A 15,747-nucleotide genomic window follows, 5' to 3' on the forward strand; every position below is an offset into this window, starting at 1 on the left:
TAACATATCTCTTACTAAACCAGACAGCCCTATAAATTGTCAAGGTACAAAGGAGAAGCAAGATGCCTAACATCTGGGAAATGCTATAGAAATATTCCAGTTTCATTCTCTCCCCAAAGGTTTTACGCTCCAACACAGTCAAGCTGCAGCTTAACTCAGCTCCAGAGGGAGAGCCCACTGTAGCCTGGTATCAACTGCTTTTCATAAAATGGGCAAACCAGTAGCAGCCACTTGGACTAGGCAAGTCTCAGACTGAATAAACTTTTATGCCTTCAGAACTCCTTTCATGAGTTCTTGATTAAAATAGACTGTTCAGATGATATTCATATAATCAGTCCTAAATTCCTTCTTTTAATATTTCAAGTTCTTGGTGTTCAGTTTCTTCTTTAGAAGATAGGCAATTACATCTGTTGAGCATAGTTTTCTGAAGATTTGCATTTGAACTTTCTGTACGTAATCTTTTCAGAAAAAAATAATTACTAAATCACTAAAAGAAGTACTTTGAAAACAAAATGCATAGAATAATTTAAGACATTGTAAAAAGCACATAAACATTACAGACACAGCTTGAATATTTAAGCACCCTCCACACAAAAATACATCAAATAACATTTATATCATAAATCTATGCCACAGTTAGGGTTAGGTCACACAACAGGGAACGGCTGGGATCTAAACACAATCAGGGCTAAGATCACACCAGCTAGCAGACAAGACCCTGAAGAGCAAAACTCCTGTTAGCAGTCCAGCATCACTTTTCAGAGTCATGTTACCATTAATACGTAAAGCTACCACACTGGCTTCTTCCATCAATCACACGATAAATGGAAGAAATTATCAGTCCTCTGGATGTTTCAGTCATAAAACAAGCATAACCAAACAGCTAAGGGAGTTTTACTTTAGTTTTACATCCTGATAATTTACTAGCATTGGCATAAAATACCTCATTTTGTGAGCACATAGGTGTTGTCATTAGAAATTGGAAGAATCATTTGCCTAGAAAGAAAGTTGATCCTGTGGAAGTGGTTTTGCATGACTGCATCTTTACAGGGCAGCTTTTTCAAGTCTTTTGAGTTTTGAAACTGATGGTTTTTGACTGCCAGACCCTAAAAACACCTAGTCTTAAATATGCTTGTATTACACCAGGTGCTAATCCCCCACAGAGTTCCATACCATTCTCTGCCCTGCACGTACCAGCAAATTCAAATGTGCACAGAGGGATGTTTTCAGTCAACATCTGGCAGAAGAAGGAAAAGAAAATAATAAATAAAAAAAGAGCGAAAACTTAAGACACATCTAAGAACTAGATCATGTAGTTACTAGTGAGGCAAAATCCTTGTCCAGATTAACAATCTGAGCCACCCATTACACCCAGCCTGGCACAAAGCAAGGTGCTTACTCTTGTGTGGAGCTGTATTGAAATCGATCGCTGTGCCTTATTCAAACAAAATAGTAGTGATGTGAAATTACTACCAAAGTCAACCTGGTCAAAGCTGAATGGGTAGGAAACACCCTCGCTCTTGACCTGTCAGAACACTTCTGGAGAGAATCTGGAAATTTTTGTTTTTCCTCAGAATAAAACCTCCAAGACATGTACACCCAGTCCAAAACAGTCTAGGCCAAAGATGAGTGAAGACGGCTAAGTACCTCCTTGTACATGAATGAAGTGGCACAGTTCCAGTACGAAGAAAAGAAAGGAAACCATCCTGGGCAGTCAGCTGACATCCTAAGCCAACTCCATATGTTTGCTCCTTCATATACACACCCATTTCTCCCCCAGACTTGGAAGAGCACCTCTGTGAGAAGGGAGAGGGGTTCTGGAATCAGCTATCTGCTCACGTGGAGCAGCAAAAGTGATGTCAAAGCCAAAACTCAAAAAGTACATTGGGCGGGAGAGGTGAAAGGGCTGCTCCAAAGTCATTTTGTACACCATTTTATTCCAAGCCTGCACCAAAGCATCAGGTTTTGCATTCTGAATTCAACTAGAAAACCACATCTAGCTGCAGCTCTGTCTTTTAGAGCATGAGCTTCTACACTAAAACACCTTCCTGAGCCATTCGCTGTCTTTTCTTAATCCTTTTAAGTTTTTCAAGATGATGTACTGGGAGGTGGGGGGCGAAGCCTGCAGAAAATCATCAACCTTGCGCTGGTTACAGCGGGAGGTAACCTTCTACCTTGAGCGGGAGGCCTCCTAACAACCCCAGCTCCCCCTGTCCACCGAGGGACAGCTGAGAGCACAAGAGGGTGCTGAGGCACCAGTGTCTCTCCCCCGCAGCACGGCTGCGTTGGGTGTTTTCTGAGTTTTGTGGTGGTTTTGTTTTTTATTTGTGCTTTTTTTCAGGATTTCCTCCCCGCGGATGAGCGGCTCTTTCCACGCGCACTGCCAAGGTCCATCCTTCCCTCCCTGGCCGCGCACACGGCACTGGGCGTGTAGCCGGGGCTCTATGTAACCCCCGCCGGCACGGCACGGCCCCGCCACAGCCACTTCGCGCCGCCCGCGGGGATCCCGTCCGCGCCCACCGCTGCCTCTCTGCTCTGGGTGCACCCCGGCCCCACTGGCGGCCCTTGCCGCCCGGCCCGGGTCCTCGCCGACCTTCCCCCGTGGCGGACGGGGATGCCTCCTCCGGCGGCTGGCCACCCTCCCGCTGCGCCGCGCTGACGCCGCGGACAGCCGGCCCGTCGGGGAGCACCGCGGCCGCCGGCGGAGGAGAAAGTGAAACTACCTGTCGGCGGCGGAAGCCCCATGGGACTGTCACAGCCCGGCTGTCCCGCAGCCACCGCTGACAGCGCCGCGCCCCCCCCCGGCAGGCGGGAGGTGGGGGCCGCCGTGTCCCCCCCGGCCGCCGCGGCTCCTCTTGCCCACTTGCGCTTTGCCCCGCGGGCCGCAGGCACCATGGGCGAGGCGGTGCCGCCACCATGACCGCGGAGCCGCCGGCGCAGCTCCCTGGCACCCCCCCCGCGGATCATGTTCCATGGTAAGGAGCGCGCACCGCACCGCATCGCGCCCCACCGCGCCGCTCCGCGGGCAGCAGGCATAGTCGCGGGGCGCCTGTTGTACCTGCGCCCGGGCTGGGCAAGGCTCCGCCGCGCCGCTCCGCGCCTCCGGCCGCGCCGTCTCCTTACCGTCTCCAAGCTGACGACCCTGCCGCCTCTCCTGCTGTGCCGGCGAGTTGCCTCCTGGTGCCCTTTTAAACCCGCGGTGACGGCAGTGGAAATTCCCAGTTTTGCTTTTTTTTTCTTTTTCGTTTTCCACTTAGAATGAAAGTAAAACTGCCCGGTTCCCATCCCGCCCGCTGCGGGAAGCGGGACCTGGGAGTGGCGGAGGCAGCGGGACACTGTAGGACAGACGAGCGGAGCAGAAGCACTGCTTTTTTCCGTGCCGCGCTGCTCACCGCAGCCACCTGTGCGCCCGGCTGAGGTACCGCGCAGCGCCGGGCATGCGTCGGCCTGGGGCCAGAGGAGCCGTGTGTCCTCCCCTGGCTGGAGCGACACCTTCACACGGGTTCAGCGGGGCGGAGGGAGGACAGCTGGGTGTTAACCGCGGACTGCGGAGCGCGGCGCAGCGCAGCGGGGCAGGGCGGCAGGAGCAGCTGGTTCGGAGCGGGGTGGAAGCGACCCGCAACTGGCGGCGGCAGGGAGCGCGCCTCGGGTGCGTCTGGAGCGCTCCTTCAGGCTCCCTGCACGGGAGGTGGGGGGGGGGGGGGGTTAATCAAAACCTCCAAAGGGGCTTTCTTCTATTTGGAAATACTGGAATACTGACTGTAACTGGATCTTCTGGGAGAGCTTTGGGGGTTTCCAGATACGGTTTACGGGTTTTCAGGAGTTTACCGAAGGGACTGGGTATTACCAGTAATATGCTCGTTCTTTCTTTTGGAGTGCTGGTTGTACGGAGCACTGTCAATGCCACTTCTTTTGACGATATCCAGCTTTGAGAAAATTCCTTTCAATTTTCAGTTGAAAGCTCCTGGTACTTTTTATGACACTCATCTAATGGGTTCCAGAGGACTCGTTTAGGAATAGGTTTCATCGTGATCCTGCAGTGGGTCAAGGAAATTAAAGGAGTGTACAACACCTCTTTCAGAATTACCTGCTTTCATTCTGTATTTTCCTCATTTAAAAAAGTTTCACCATCTGTACAGTACAGAGAAAGCAAAAATGAACAGAAGCGACTTTGCAGTTTTCACCTGTCGCTCCACTTGTCGCTGGGCAGACCCAGTTTGAAGTGATGGAGTCTGTGAGATTGATTTAAATTTAGAAAATTGTTATTTGTGTCTTTTAAAGAGTGTTTTTCAAACAGCAGGTCCAAATTGTTGCCTATATCGCTGTTCTTTAGAAACAAGCACTGCTGTTCTTTGTTTTTGCACTGAGATCATGAGGTACAACAGTATATCAGGAAAATGTTGTCCTGTAATTGAGTTCTTGAGGTTTTTTTGTAAACTTCTTCTAAAATATGAAATCTCAGTCCTGCAAATTGATAATTTGCTCAGCACAGATATAGTTAGCATGGAGATTTACAAAGGTAAAGCTCTATGGAAGTCAGGCTCTTGGAGCTTGAAGGTGATCGTAAATTTGCCTTACCTAGCTTTCATGTTTATTACATGTAGGATCTAGTTAGGATCCATTTAGCTCCTTCAGGATAGATTTTTTGAGATATTAATAGACCCTGGCTGATCAGTATATGAAAAGGTGTGAAAATTTGGGCCATTGAATTTCCCATGTGGCTGGCAGCTTGCCAGAAGAATAATTTTGGAACTCAGCTGGTATGAGTACAAATTTTCCAGTCCAGTTTCTAGGACAGAGGTGTACATCCCATCATGCTCACAAGTGATATAGTAGGGAGAAAAAAAAGGCTTTTGTAATCAGGAAAGGCAGTAAAGATTCTGCTTTGAAGCAGCAGTGTGTGGTGGGAGCCAGCTGGGCTAGGCTGTGAGGGACTGTGCACCTCTGCCACATTGCTCAATCAATAAAGATTGTGGTCAAGTTTCATTGCTTTCTTCTTAGTTACTCAAGGTTTCTCTCTGAGGTTGGGATTTACTAGTGATGCCCAAGTCCAGAGATGCCTATTTCTGAGTGCTGGACTGGTGGTACCTTCCCAGAGAGGAAGGAAGGTAGCAACTGGAGTCATGGCATCCCTTTTGCGTTTTCTGGCTGCAACTCCAGTTACTCCGTAAGCAGCTGTTCTCACTGAGTGAATGTCTATACTTATCTAAGATTTACTTTGTCCACGTGTGTGCTAGGTAGCTATTATCCAATTATGGTCAAAGGAGAGACACCATCAGCACTTGCAGTGAAGCCTAAAGACGAATTCAACCCAAGTAGACAGCAAGTAGCTGGTCACCTCAATAGCAGTAAGGCTCTTAACCATGCTGGCTAAATCATCCTTGAATATGAGGGAGTTTAGACACACAAATAGTGTCTTAATCTGGAGCTGAATCCTCCTCTCAAGGTTCAAGTAATTTGGTTGCACAGAGATCCCTTTTGAACTATTTTGATGGATTATACAACTCATTTGTTAATACAGAATGCACTCTATGTCATTTAATATGTACTGAACTGCTCTTGTTGTAATCCAGCCTTTTTTAGATCTATCTTTCGGGTTCTGCCACTGCTCCTTGTTCTGTCTCCAGTGAATTCATCTAGTTGTGCAATGGGAAATAGAACAACTGAAATCCGTGTGAAGTATGAGAATATACTAAGCCATGACATCCATGAGCTGGTAGGTAATAGCTCTTGGGCTTTCAAAAAATGTTGGGTATTTTTAGATGCTAGCAAATAATAATAAAAAAAAGCTCTAATGTTAACATACAATAAAAGACTAGTTTCAGATCACACATTATCACATTGTGGAATGCTGGTGGGCATGACGATGCTGCCTGTCTGCATGCACAAATACTGTGATACAGGTATTTGTGCCTGTGCATCATCTAGTTAGACACATGTACCATTTGGCCATGAATAGTCTATTACATTTTAAAGTACTCTTTTCTGAAGTAATCTCTGTTTACTTCTTATCAAAAGGAGAAAGCATTACACAAGCTGTATTTTGTTCTACTAATTGTAGACTGCTTGACTGAAGTTTTATAGTGCCCATTGAATACAAATGCACAGAGGCACAAAATTCATGCAAACATAAAAGTTGATTTGTATTTTCTCTATTAATGGATCATGTTCAATCAGCCACATTTATTATAGCTTTGAAAACAGTATCATAACAGTTTATCAATCCATGCCCAAAACCTACCTTCCAACTCTTCATCATGAATTATTAACAATTAAATTACCTGTCAAGAATACTTTCATGGGAGAAAGCACGTTCCATAGCTAGATTAGCAGAGGCACATTCTATGAAAATGGGATTTTTCTACCATTAGTCGCTTAAGCAAGAACTCACCATTCTCTTGCAGTCCTAAATCAAGATCTATTTGCATGAAATACAAGTGATACACGGTGCTTTTCCAAAGGAGAAATCAGGAGCTGTTGTATTTCTTCACACTTAAGATACACCACCATCCTCCAGAACATTATGCCAGTGGTTTCCAACCTTTCTCTACCAAAACACATCAGCTCTTCATCTGGAAGCAAAATACCTTTAGGGACAGGGAATGATCATTTAATCTCCAAAAACATTCTGATCACTTTGTGTTTGTTGAGATTATGAAATAAGAACTGTACATCTCCATCGATAAATGATCTTATCCTGAACAAGGCACCAAAGTTGGGGAAAATATTCATGGCTGTATTAGAAAAGATAAGTATCCTCTTTAGTTTGTTATCTTATTTCTGACAAAGGCTGCCCAATTGCAGGATAAAGCTTGATGTACTCAGTGCCCCAGGGTGCCATCAAGGATTTGAATGGAGCTATGTCATTCTTCCAGACATCTTTTCATTATCTATTTTTAATTGTAATAAATCACAGAACACCAGGTTGGTGGTGATCTCAAAAATCATCAGGTCCAGCCCTTCTAGGCAAAGCATGACCTAGACTAGATGCTCCAGCATCCTGTCCAGGCAAGTCTTAAAAGTGACCAGTGTTGAGGAATCCACCATGTCCCTGGGGAGATGATTCCAATGGTTGATCTCATTGTGAAAAATTTTCCTGTGTTCAAGTCAGAATCTCCTCAGGAATAACTTGTGCCCAGTACTCCTCCTCTTTTCCATGTGACTCCTTGTAGAAAGGGAATCTCCATCTTTGTAGCCACCCTTTAAGTACTGGAACATGGTAGTAATATCTTCCCTGAGCCATTTTTCCTCGAAGCTGAACAAGCCTAGCTCTCTCAGCCTTTCCTCACATGGCAGGCTTTCCAGTTCTTTGACCATTCTGCGGCCCTTCTCTGGATCCTCTCCAGCCTGTCCACATCTTTTTTTGTATACAGGGACCAAAACTGAACACAATATTCCAGGTGAGATTTTTAGGAGATAGAGTTTTTAGGAGACTGTATGAGAACTAAAATTGTTATCTAAATAACTAATTAACTAACTAAACTGTAATTAATTGATGTGTGTCAAAGGTAATGGGAATGTAATGAGCTCTGAAGATTTTACTTCATAGAACAGGCATGCACAAGCACCTACTGTTCCAGTTTCTTGATTTTCCTGTCTTTATTTTTTCTCAGTTTAAGAGAGATTCATTCCTCTTCTCTGTAAAAGCAGTTTATAGTCTTGTCACTATAACTTAGCAGCAGATATGAACAGCGTTGTTTGAGTGGTAGACCTGCTCACCAGACACTTTGCTGCAATCGCAGAGCCAAACTCAGGAACCTTCAGCCTCTCAGCCTGATATTTGGAGACAGCTATGGAGATAACTAATGGGTTATATACTTGACCTCTATAAGTTGATTTGATTTTCACTAATGTCTTTTCTGAGGCCAGGATTTCCCTTTGTTTGCTTTAGTAACAGCCAATAAACTTCCTTAAGAAATGGTTACTGTGTGTTAAGTTAAAGATATTCTGAGGGAGTCAGTGAGAATGAGTAAATCCCTTAGCAGTGAGCAAATGAAGCCACAGGTATATAGGGTTTAGGGTGATTATTTATTTATTTATTTATTTGATTGTTAATAAATCTCAGTGCTGTGTGACTGCAACAAACCTTCATTCTGTTGTGGTACAAGCAGAGATGTGCATTATCTCCCATTTTTTTTTTTTCATTGAGTATTTGACTCCCTTAATTCTTGGTTTTGAAAGCACTTCAAGAATGAAGTTCTGTTCTTCTGGGGTGAATTTCTGAAATGCAGACAACATTACCTAAAAAATCTGCAGAAAAACTTTTAGAACTAAACCGTTTAATGTGTGCCTAATGCATGTCTAAGTGAGGAGATCTAACACAATATTGTCATGAGCTGCTTGTTTAAAACAACCCTTCTGGTTGCATTAGGCTATCTAGATACAGGCTGAAGAAAACAAAGGAATTTTGTTGAGTTCAGCTGTTATCTTGATGTCATCTTGATGACAAGTGTGAAAGTAGAAGAAAAAAACCACAGAGAATAAACTGTTGATAAAAGACTGTGGTCACAAAAAGGCAACAAGTGATACTGTTAGTGCATATGCCAAGTGCATGCTACAATCTGTTTAGATGCCTGGGGCATGGATTTATTGAGACAAACATTGACAAATACTGTATTTGATGTCTGTGTAATATTTAAATATTCTTGTATGTTTTAAAATTCCAAAGAATCAAGTAATTTGATAGAATGTTGAGGTTTAAAATGAATAAATTTGCTCCAATTCTGTACTCCTCAGTATGAGAGAAATACAGAACTACTGGTGAGAGTCCAGCAAAGGGCAACAGAGATGATTAAGGGACTGGAGCATCTGTCCGATAAAGAAAAGCTGAGAGAGCTGGACCGTTCAGCCTGGAGAAGAGAAGACTTGGGATTTATCTATAAATCCATGCAGGGAGGGGGTAAAGAGGACAGAGCTGGGCTTTTCTCAGTGATACCCAGTGATAGGACCAGAGGCAATGGACACACAGTGAAACACAGGAGGCTCCCTCTGAACATCAGGAAACACTTTTTCACTGTGAGGGTGACTGAGCACTGGTGCAAGTTGCCCAGAGATGTAGCAGAGTCTGCATCCCTGGAGATATTTCAAAGCCATCTGGTTATGGTTCCAGCAACTGGCTTTTGGTGACCCTGTTTGAGCAGGGGAGTTGGACCAGATGATCTCCAGAAGTCCTTCCTCTTCAACCATTCTGTGATTCTGTATGAATCAGTTAATACCTGCAGAAATTGGGGCTGAATTAGGGTTTTCTTTGCCTGCTTGCAAAGGAAAAGCTCAGAGTTGTATGCTGACCCCTGAGGAGATGCTGCAGGACAATTTAGTGTTAACATCACCAGCTCTTAGTGAGAAACTTGGCTTACTTGATTAAAAGTACTCCCATGTTTAAACATATATAATATTTTACAGGTAAATATGTCTGCAGAGTATCGTGACAGGTGCTGCAAGAGAAAACATGAAATTACCAAAGTGTTTTTCTGCAATGATACTCAGGTAAAATTTAAAACTTCTCAAAATTTACTTTAGACTGTACAAACTCAAGTGGGTTCTTTGTACAGTCCAGTCCCTTAAACTACATTGTGATAGAGAGTAATGCTACCTCTTAATAATCAAATCATGATATTTTTTGAATTTGGAATCATAAAATTTGTCAAGTAAAATGATACTTTACAAATCAAAATATGACAAATTCCATATCAAATAAATGCTCTTTTTTTCTTACTGTAAAGATTATTTTATATTTTTAATCCAAAATAGGTCAGAAATCTTATTTCCTTGTTTTATTTTGCCAATGGAAGTAAACATAAAATTTTCTCATCTGTTTTCATTTTTCTACAGAAGTTCATATTAGCTAAGCTTTTCACTTCAGATCTGAAAGCCTTACTAGTAATTGTTTGGGCAGATCTTAAATGACAGAAAGCACAATTGGCAGCTCTTGCTGCAGATTTTATCATGACTTGATAACAGGACTGACTCTAAAAGTAATTCAGTGCTTTCTGAACTGCATCGGCTGATTTCCTTATGCTATTATTATTACTACTACAAATTGATACTTTAAATATTAGGAAGAGATGTCAGGTAGGCCAGATTACTTATGTGTTTTATTGGAAAAGATTGGCACTATGAAAGCAAAATAAAGTAATGGCAACTAATGAAGCTTTTTTAGAAAAGATAGATCAACATTATAAAGAATTAAAGGTGCACAGACTTTTCAGGACACATTTCTCTTGCTCTTTTTACAGGAAATAGAAGCACTACAGAGTATGGCATGCAACATGCTCAGATTCTTTCATAAGCAAAAAATTAGCAAAGACTTTAGATGGAGAGCAGCATTAGTCTCATGTGGAACATTACAAGTTCTACAGTGCAAATGTGAAAGACACAAAAAAGAAAAGGTAAGTGGTAGTGAGAACCTGCAGTTTACTGTAAGCATGTGACTTACTCATTAGAGTTCTTCAACACAGGCTATCACACCTACCTCTCAAAGGTACAGCTATCATGAACACGTTACACGCATGATGAGAAAATGAACATGAGCCGGCTTCAGTGTGCGCTCGCAGCCCAGAAAGCCAACCGTATTCTGAGCTGCATCAAAAGGAGCGTGACCAGCAGGGTGAAGGAGGTGATCCTGCCCCTCTGCTCTGCTCTTGTGAGACCTCACTTGGAGTATTGTGTGCAGTTCTGGTGTCCTCAACGTATAAAAAGGACATGGAACTGTTGGAACAAGTCTAGAGGAAGGCCACGAGGATGATCAGGGGACTGGAGCACCTCCCATATGAAGAAAGGCTGAGAAAGTTGGTGCTGTTCAGCCTGGAGAAGAGAAGGCTGCGTGGAGACCTCATAGCAGCCTTCCAGTATCTGAAGGGAGGCTATAGGAATGCTGGTGAGGGACTCTTCATTAGGGACTGTAGTGATAGGACAAGGGGTAACGGGTTAAAACTTATACAGGGTAAGTTTAGACTGGTTGTATGGAAGAAATTCTTTACTGTAAGGGTGGTGAGGCATTGGAATGGTTTGCTGAAGGAAGTTGTGAATGCTCTATCCCAGGCAGTGTTCAAGGCCAGGTTGGACGAAGCCTTGGGTGATATGGTTTAGTGTGAGGTGTCCCTGCCCATGGCAGGGGGTTGGAACTAGATGATCATAAGGTCCTTTCCAACCCAAACTATTCTATGATTCTATGTTTCTATGATAAATTTTGCTCTGTGTAGCATTTATCTTGTAATAGACATTAAGCCCAGTGCAAAGACTTGAGATAATGATCTGGAGGTCCAGAATGAAGATACATACCATGGTTCAGTGCTGAAATACCCGAGTTAATTTTCCACTAGAAGACAAAGACCACACTTGTGCGAAGAAGGACTTTTAAGTTCTCTAGTGTATAAAATTATACTTTGTTACTTCTCATTGGGGTTTTACCATAAGGTGAATGTTTGATTTGCTTTGTTTCATCAAACAATTAGTGGGAATTTCTTTCACTCCCATAATACCTTTGATCTTTATTTTAAGAAAAATATCTCAAATTCAATGGGAACAGTTGGATGTAAAAATGTTTGGATTTTTGATCATTGGCAGACTCTGCTCTTTGATGTGTCACTCAAATCTAGTGACCTACAGAGTGGAGGAGCATTCTTTGAAGTGTGGCTCACAGTTACCTGTTGAACACAAAAATATTGACCAACGTCAAAAAGCCTCTCCACAGTAGCAAGGGATATAATTCTTTATGACTGGCTTAAATAGTTGGATTAATGGCTGCATTTGACCCTTTCTTTTCTCTTGGAAATGGAGAAACTGTTATAGTCCAGGACCAGATCTTCAAAGTAATGTTGGCGTCTACATTTTGTTTAGCCACCTGCGGTGAGTCCAACATTTGCCTTACCATAAAAATTACCCTAGTTAAGTCATAGAAGGCAAAGGGTTGTCACCTTTGAAACTCATGCCTAACCTTGTGGATGCCTGGTTTCATTTAAAGACCTGTTAAAATAATCTATTACAAATAATGAACAGTCATTGAATATGGACAAGAGCCACAGTCATCTTCTCTCTGGGCAAGATCCTGAATACTGGGCCATAGCACAGACCCCTGTGAACAGGTCTGCCTTGTTCTGCCAGTCTCAAGGTACCACACCTGTAGTCATATCTTTCAAAGTTTGGCTCACAGTTTAATTTGCTTTAGTTTTCCAGTCCTTCAAATGATGATCAGTTTTAAACCACTGACAGGACACATGTTCTTAGTTGCTCACACTGATTTCAGCTCTCCATATTTGTCCATATCAGTTCCGTATTCAGCTCTGCATATCTGTCAAAGCCACATTTTCCCAGTTCAGTAGGGCAGCAGCAGGGTTGTGCTCAGAGGGGGAACATCAGAGTGATGCAGCCTGTGTACTGCCAAGGCACATTCCGTAAGTAGCCCAGCTTTCCGACTTAACTACTGTGTAAGGTACCTCCATTATTTATTGAGATGTAATGGAATCAGTTTGGTTTAAAAGATGTCTGTATGAAAAGAATAAGGACTTCTCAATTAACAATACAAGCTATTCTTTTTCAGGTTTGCATGCAGGTAAATATGCATAATAATGAAGATACAGAAACAGGTGAACAGTGCAAAAAGAAATGTAACCAAGAATTATGTGAACTGAAGGAAAACATATCTAGCCTTCGATCCTGCTGGAATAAATTTGAAAAAATAATTTCCAGATGATTCCAGGTGGATCTTGATCTTTCCTTCCAAAGTGGCATTACTTGGTGTCTTCGCATTTTATATGCGTTCCTTAAGTAACTCTGCTTGCTTACATGAACACTTTATGCCAGAATTCTGAGGGAAAGCTACTGTACCTTGTTCCCGGAGAAGGAATAAACAGAAATGGCTAAACCAAGCTGCTGAAGCCCAAGTGGAAATAAAAGACCAGCATTTGAAACAAAGAACTTGGCAGAAAGCTGCGTCCCACCTTCAAAAGCTCCTCTGAATTTTCTGATCTTTTGAGTCAGTTTATAATACTGTCATATAAAAGCAATATACTTAAGCGTCTACTGCAATTTATAAAACCATCTTAGAAGCTTCAGGTGAAGGAAATGGTATGGAAAAGTAGCTGTTTTCTAACTATCTACATTAAACACATCAAGGACCAAAAAGAGCAATTTACCAAACAAGCAGCTGATCTGGGATCTGTTCTGCTGATGCAGTAATGTTTTCAGTGTGGATATCTAATAGGTCTGCAAACTGATTTAAGTTTGGAAAAATAAGTAAAAGGTTAATTTTATGAAAAACTTAGGAAGGGTACTGATTTTTGAGAGATGTAGCATACTTCTACTGGCTGTGAGTAGCGGCAAGACAGCGAGACCTACAGAAGGTGAAAAAGGAGAATCGGGAATGTAAGTTTGTTCAGCTAACTGGAAGCAACACTATTCTTGTGTATTTGGTTATCCTGGAGTTAGCTGCAGGAGGAGCTAGAATGTCTGACCTTCAGATTGTGATTTCTTATATGCAATTATTTTATATAACGTGTTCAACATGTTAGACATACATGACTTAAAATGTGTGAATATTGTCAGAGAATAATATATTGGCATTTAACTAATGAAGTGTTCATATTTAATTTTGGATGAATAGAAGTATTTTTATAGTTGTTTATAACTCTTTTGCAGTTTCTTACTTTGATATTATAACTCCTTGGGTAATAAAATATTTTCTTCTATGGAACTGGGCTGTTGTTTTGGTGTCATTAGTCTTTTTTTATCTTTTTTTCACATTAAAAGCACAGCTGGTAATATAACCTCCAGCTGCTTGGTACTTTCCATGATAAAATACCCACTTCTTACTTGCTTGTTACCTGGCCAATTTCAGTAGACATTTCCATACCGGGTATCTACCTTGGACTAAATACTTCTGGAAATCTTTAGTTAAGTCAGCCTGTTGTTCCCTGGTTCAGAATAAGGTTGTTTTATCTGGTGAAAATCACTTTTCAACAGAACTGCTCTGAAAAATGTGTGGTATTCAAATAAAAGGCTTGAAAAATGGTGGGATGTGCTTCAAAGAACCATGTACATCTCCCTTGACTGGCATAAGATCACTGTACTGAAAACATGAAACCCAGTGTGCCCTACTGCTAATGGCGAGGGAAGAGGTTAAAAGCAAAGTGAACATACTGTTATGCTTTCCTGGAATACTCTCACTTCAGCCCCCCATGTATTAATGGTGAAGAGGCTTCAGGCAGGAGTAGGATCTTTGTATAACTGTGATTGAGACTTCCATGTACTCTCTTCAGCTGTTGATGTAAGAGATTACAACTTCAATTCCAAACATCGAAAAAAACCAACCCAAACCCCACCCATAACTCTTATGCAATAGGAAAGGGAAACAGATTTCCCAATATCATACTGCAGATAGGAGAATGTAACCACAACTGTAAAGGACTTCTCTAGAAATCATTTCTACTGAAAGAAGCCCTCAGGAGACTGAGGATTAAATTTCTGGGGGTTTGGGGTTTTTATTTTTTTTAAAGTTAGGAACAGTCAAAAGCCAAGATGAATTTCCTAATAACCACTTGGCAAGAAAAGGTCAATGGGAATCGAAAGAAAAACACACAGACACAGGATTAGCTATTAAAAAACTGTAAATCCAGTAATCTTAAATGACTTGAGCAGCAGCCCACAACTTAGATCTTGAATCAAATCAGTTTCAAGCCTATCCTGGGAAAAAGACCAAAGTTACATTGAGAGCAGGAATTTAAATTGACAGATTATGAAACTATTTTTTTCTGATTCTCTTAATGCATATCTTGCCTGCCTAATCCTTGTTGCCAAATTATCTGAGTCACCACCTACATGCAAAGACTAAATGCTAAGTGCAGTGGCTTGTGCTTTTTGATTTGTTTCTTCCATTTGAAAACCTTCTCTGGTCTCTCCTGAGACTACAGATCTAACAACAATAAACTGCTCTGCAGGAATGGATGAAGTGATGAAAACCTTGCATCAGGTATCAGCAGTGTGCCTACCTCTCTGGCACTGTCATTTTTGTATTTATTTATTTGGCCACAGTAAATAAGGAATATGAGTAGGCCAGATTAATGATTTAGAAATACATGGATTTTATGGGAAGGTGCCAAGGGAAAAAACTTAGGGTTTTAAATAAGTAAAAAGCTGTTGCAAGGGATTATGAGAAGGCAAAAAGGGGTGACTTAACCCCTGCAAGCAAGAGAAGGAAGAATTTCTGGTGGCTGGGAAGCCAGGTTAAGGAAGGTCACTGCAGTTCTTCAGCTAAAAATGCAGAAGTAAACCTCTTCTGGCTTATTATATGTTTCCTTCCAGTTCCATATTTTCAGGTTTATGCTGAAGAGATGTTTGCTGTATGACAGGTTTAATACAGTAGCTCCTTAGGTTTTTGTTGGGTTGGGTTTTTTTGTTTGCTTCCTTGGGTTTTTTTTCCCCTCCTGCCATTTAATTGGAATGGTTCCTGGTGAACTAGAATAAAGAGGAAACCAGTATGTAGAATATCATGGAAACACAGAGGTGACAAAAGATTCTGCAGACTCTTGGCATATAACTAAATTTCATGAATGGAAATGTATCTGCCTTCCTCTGAAGAGGGTGTGGTGAAATAAACAGAAGAGCCCAGTAGGAGGAACTTTCCCCTAAAATGAGGAAAGAAAAAAGGAGTTGATCTCTACTCATCTGTATTTAGCAAAAAAACCACAAAATCAGGAACCCAACCCTTTACTATGACTTCTGCTCACACAAGTGAATTTTATGGAAAAAAAT

At 42.0% G+C, this 15,747-nt stretch overlaps 1 protein-coding gene across 1 annotated transcript; it reads left to right on the forward strand.

Annotated features, from left to right (window-relative positions):
* Nucleotides 1–2,965: 2,965 nt before the first annotated feature.
* IL7 (interleukin 7) lies at nucleotides 2,966–12,691 on the forward strand. The gene is made up of 5 exons (XM_034067088.1): nucleotides 2,966–2,975; nucleotides 5,574–5,716; nucleotides 9,403–9,486; nucleotides 10,236–10,388; nucleotides 12,539–12,691. The coding sequence occupies exons 1-5, from the start codon at nucleotides 2,966–2,968 to the stop codon at nucleotides 12,689–12,691; spliced, it is 543 nt and encodes a 180-aa protein (XP_033922979.1).
* The last annotated feature ends 3,056 nt before the right edge of the window (nucleotides 12,692–15,747 follow it).

This window comes from Melopsittacus undulatus, chromosome 1 (assembly GCF_012275295.1).
Source record: "Melopsittacus undulatus isolate bMelUnd1 chromosome 1, bMelUnd1.mat.Z, whole genome shotgun sequence".
In the NCBI taxonomy this organism is placed as follows: Eukaryota; Metazoa; Chordata; class Aves; order Psittaciformes; family Psittaculidae; genus Melopsittacus; species Melopsittacus undulatus.

Bases quoted from the DNA above. Each gene is read 5' to 3' on its own strand.
- IL7 (XM_034067088.1), top strand. The intron at 9,487-10,235 runs GTAAAATTTAAA...CTCTTTTTACAG, and splicing joins TTTTCTGCAATGATACTCAG to GAAATAGAAGCACTACAGAG. The intron at 10,389-12,538 runs GTAAGTGGTAGT...ATTCTTTTTCAG, and splicing joins AAAGACACAAAAAAGAAAAG to GTTTGCATGCAGGTAAATAT.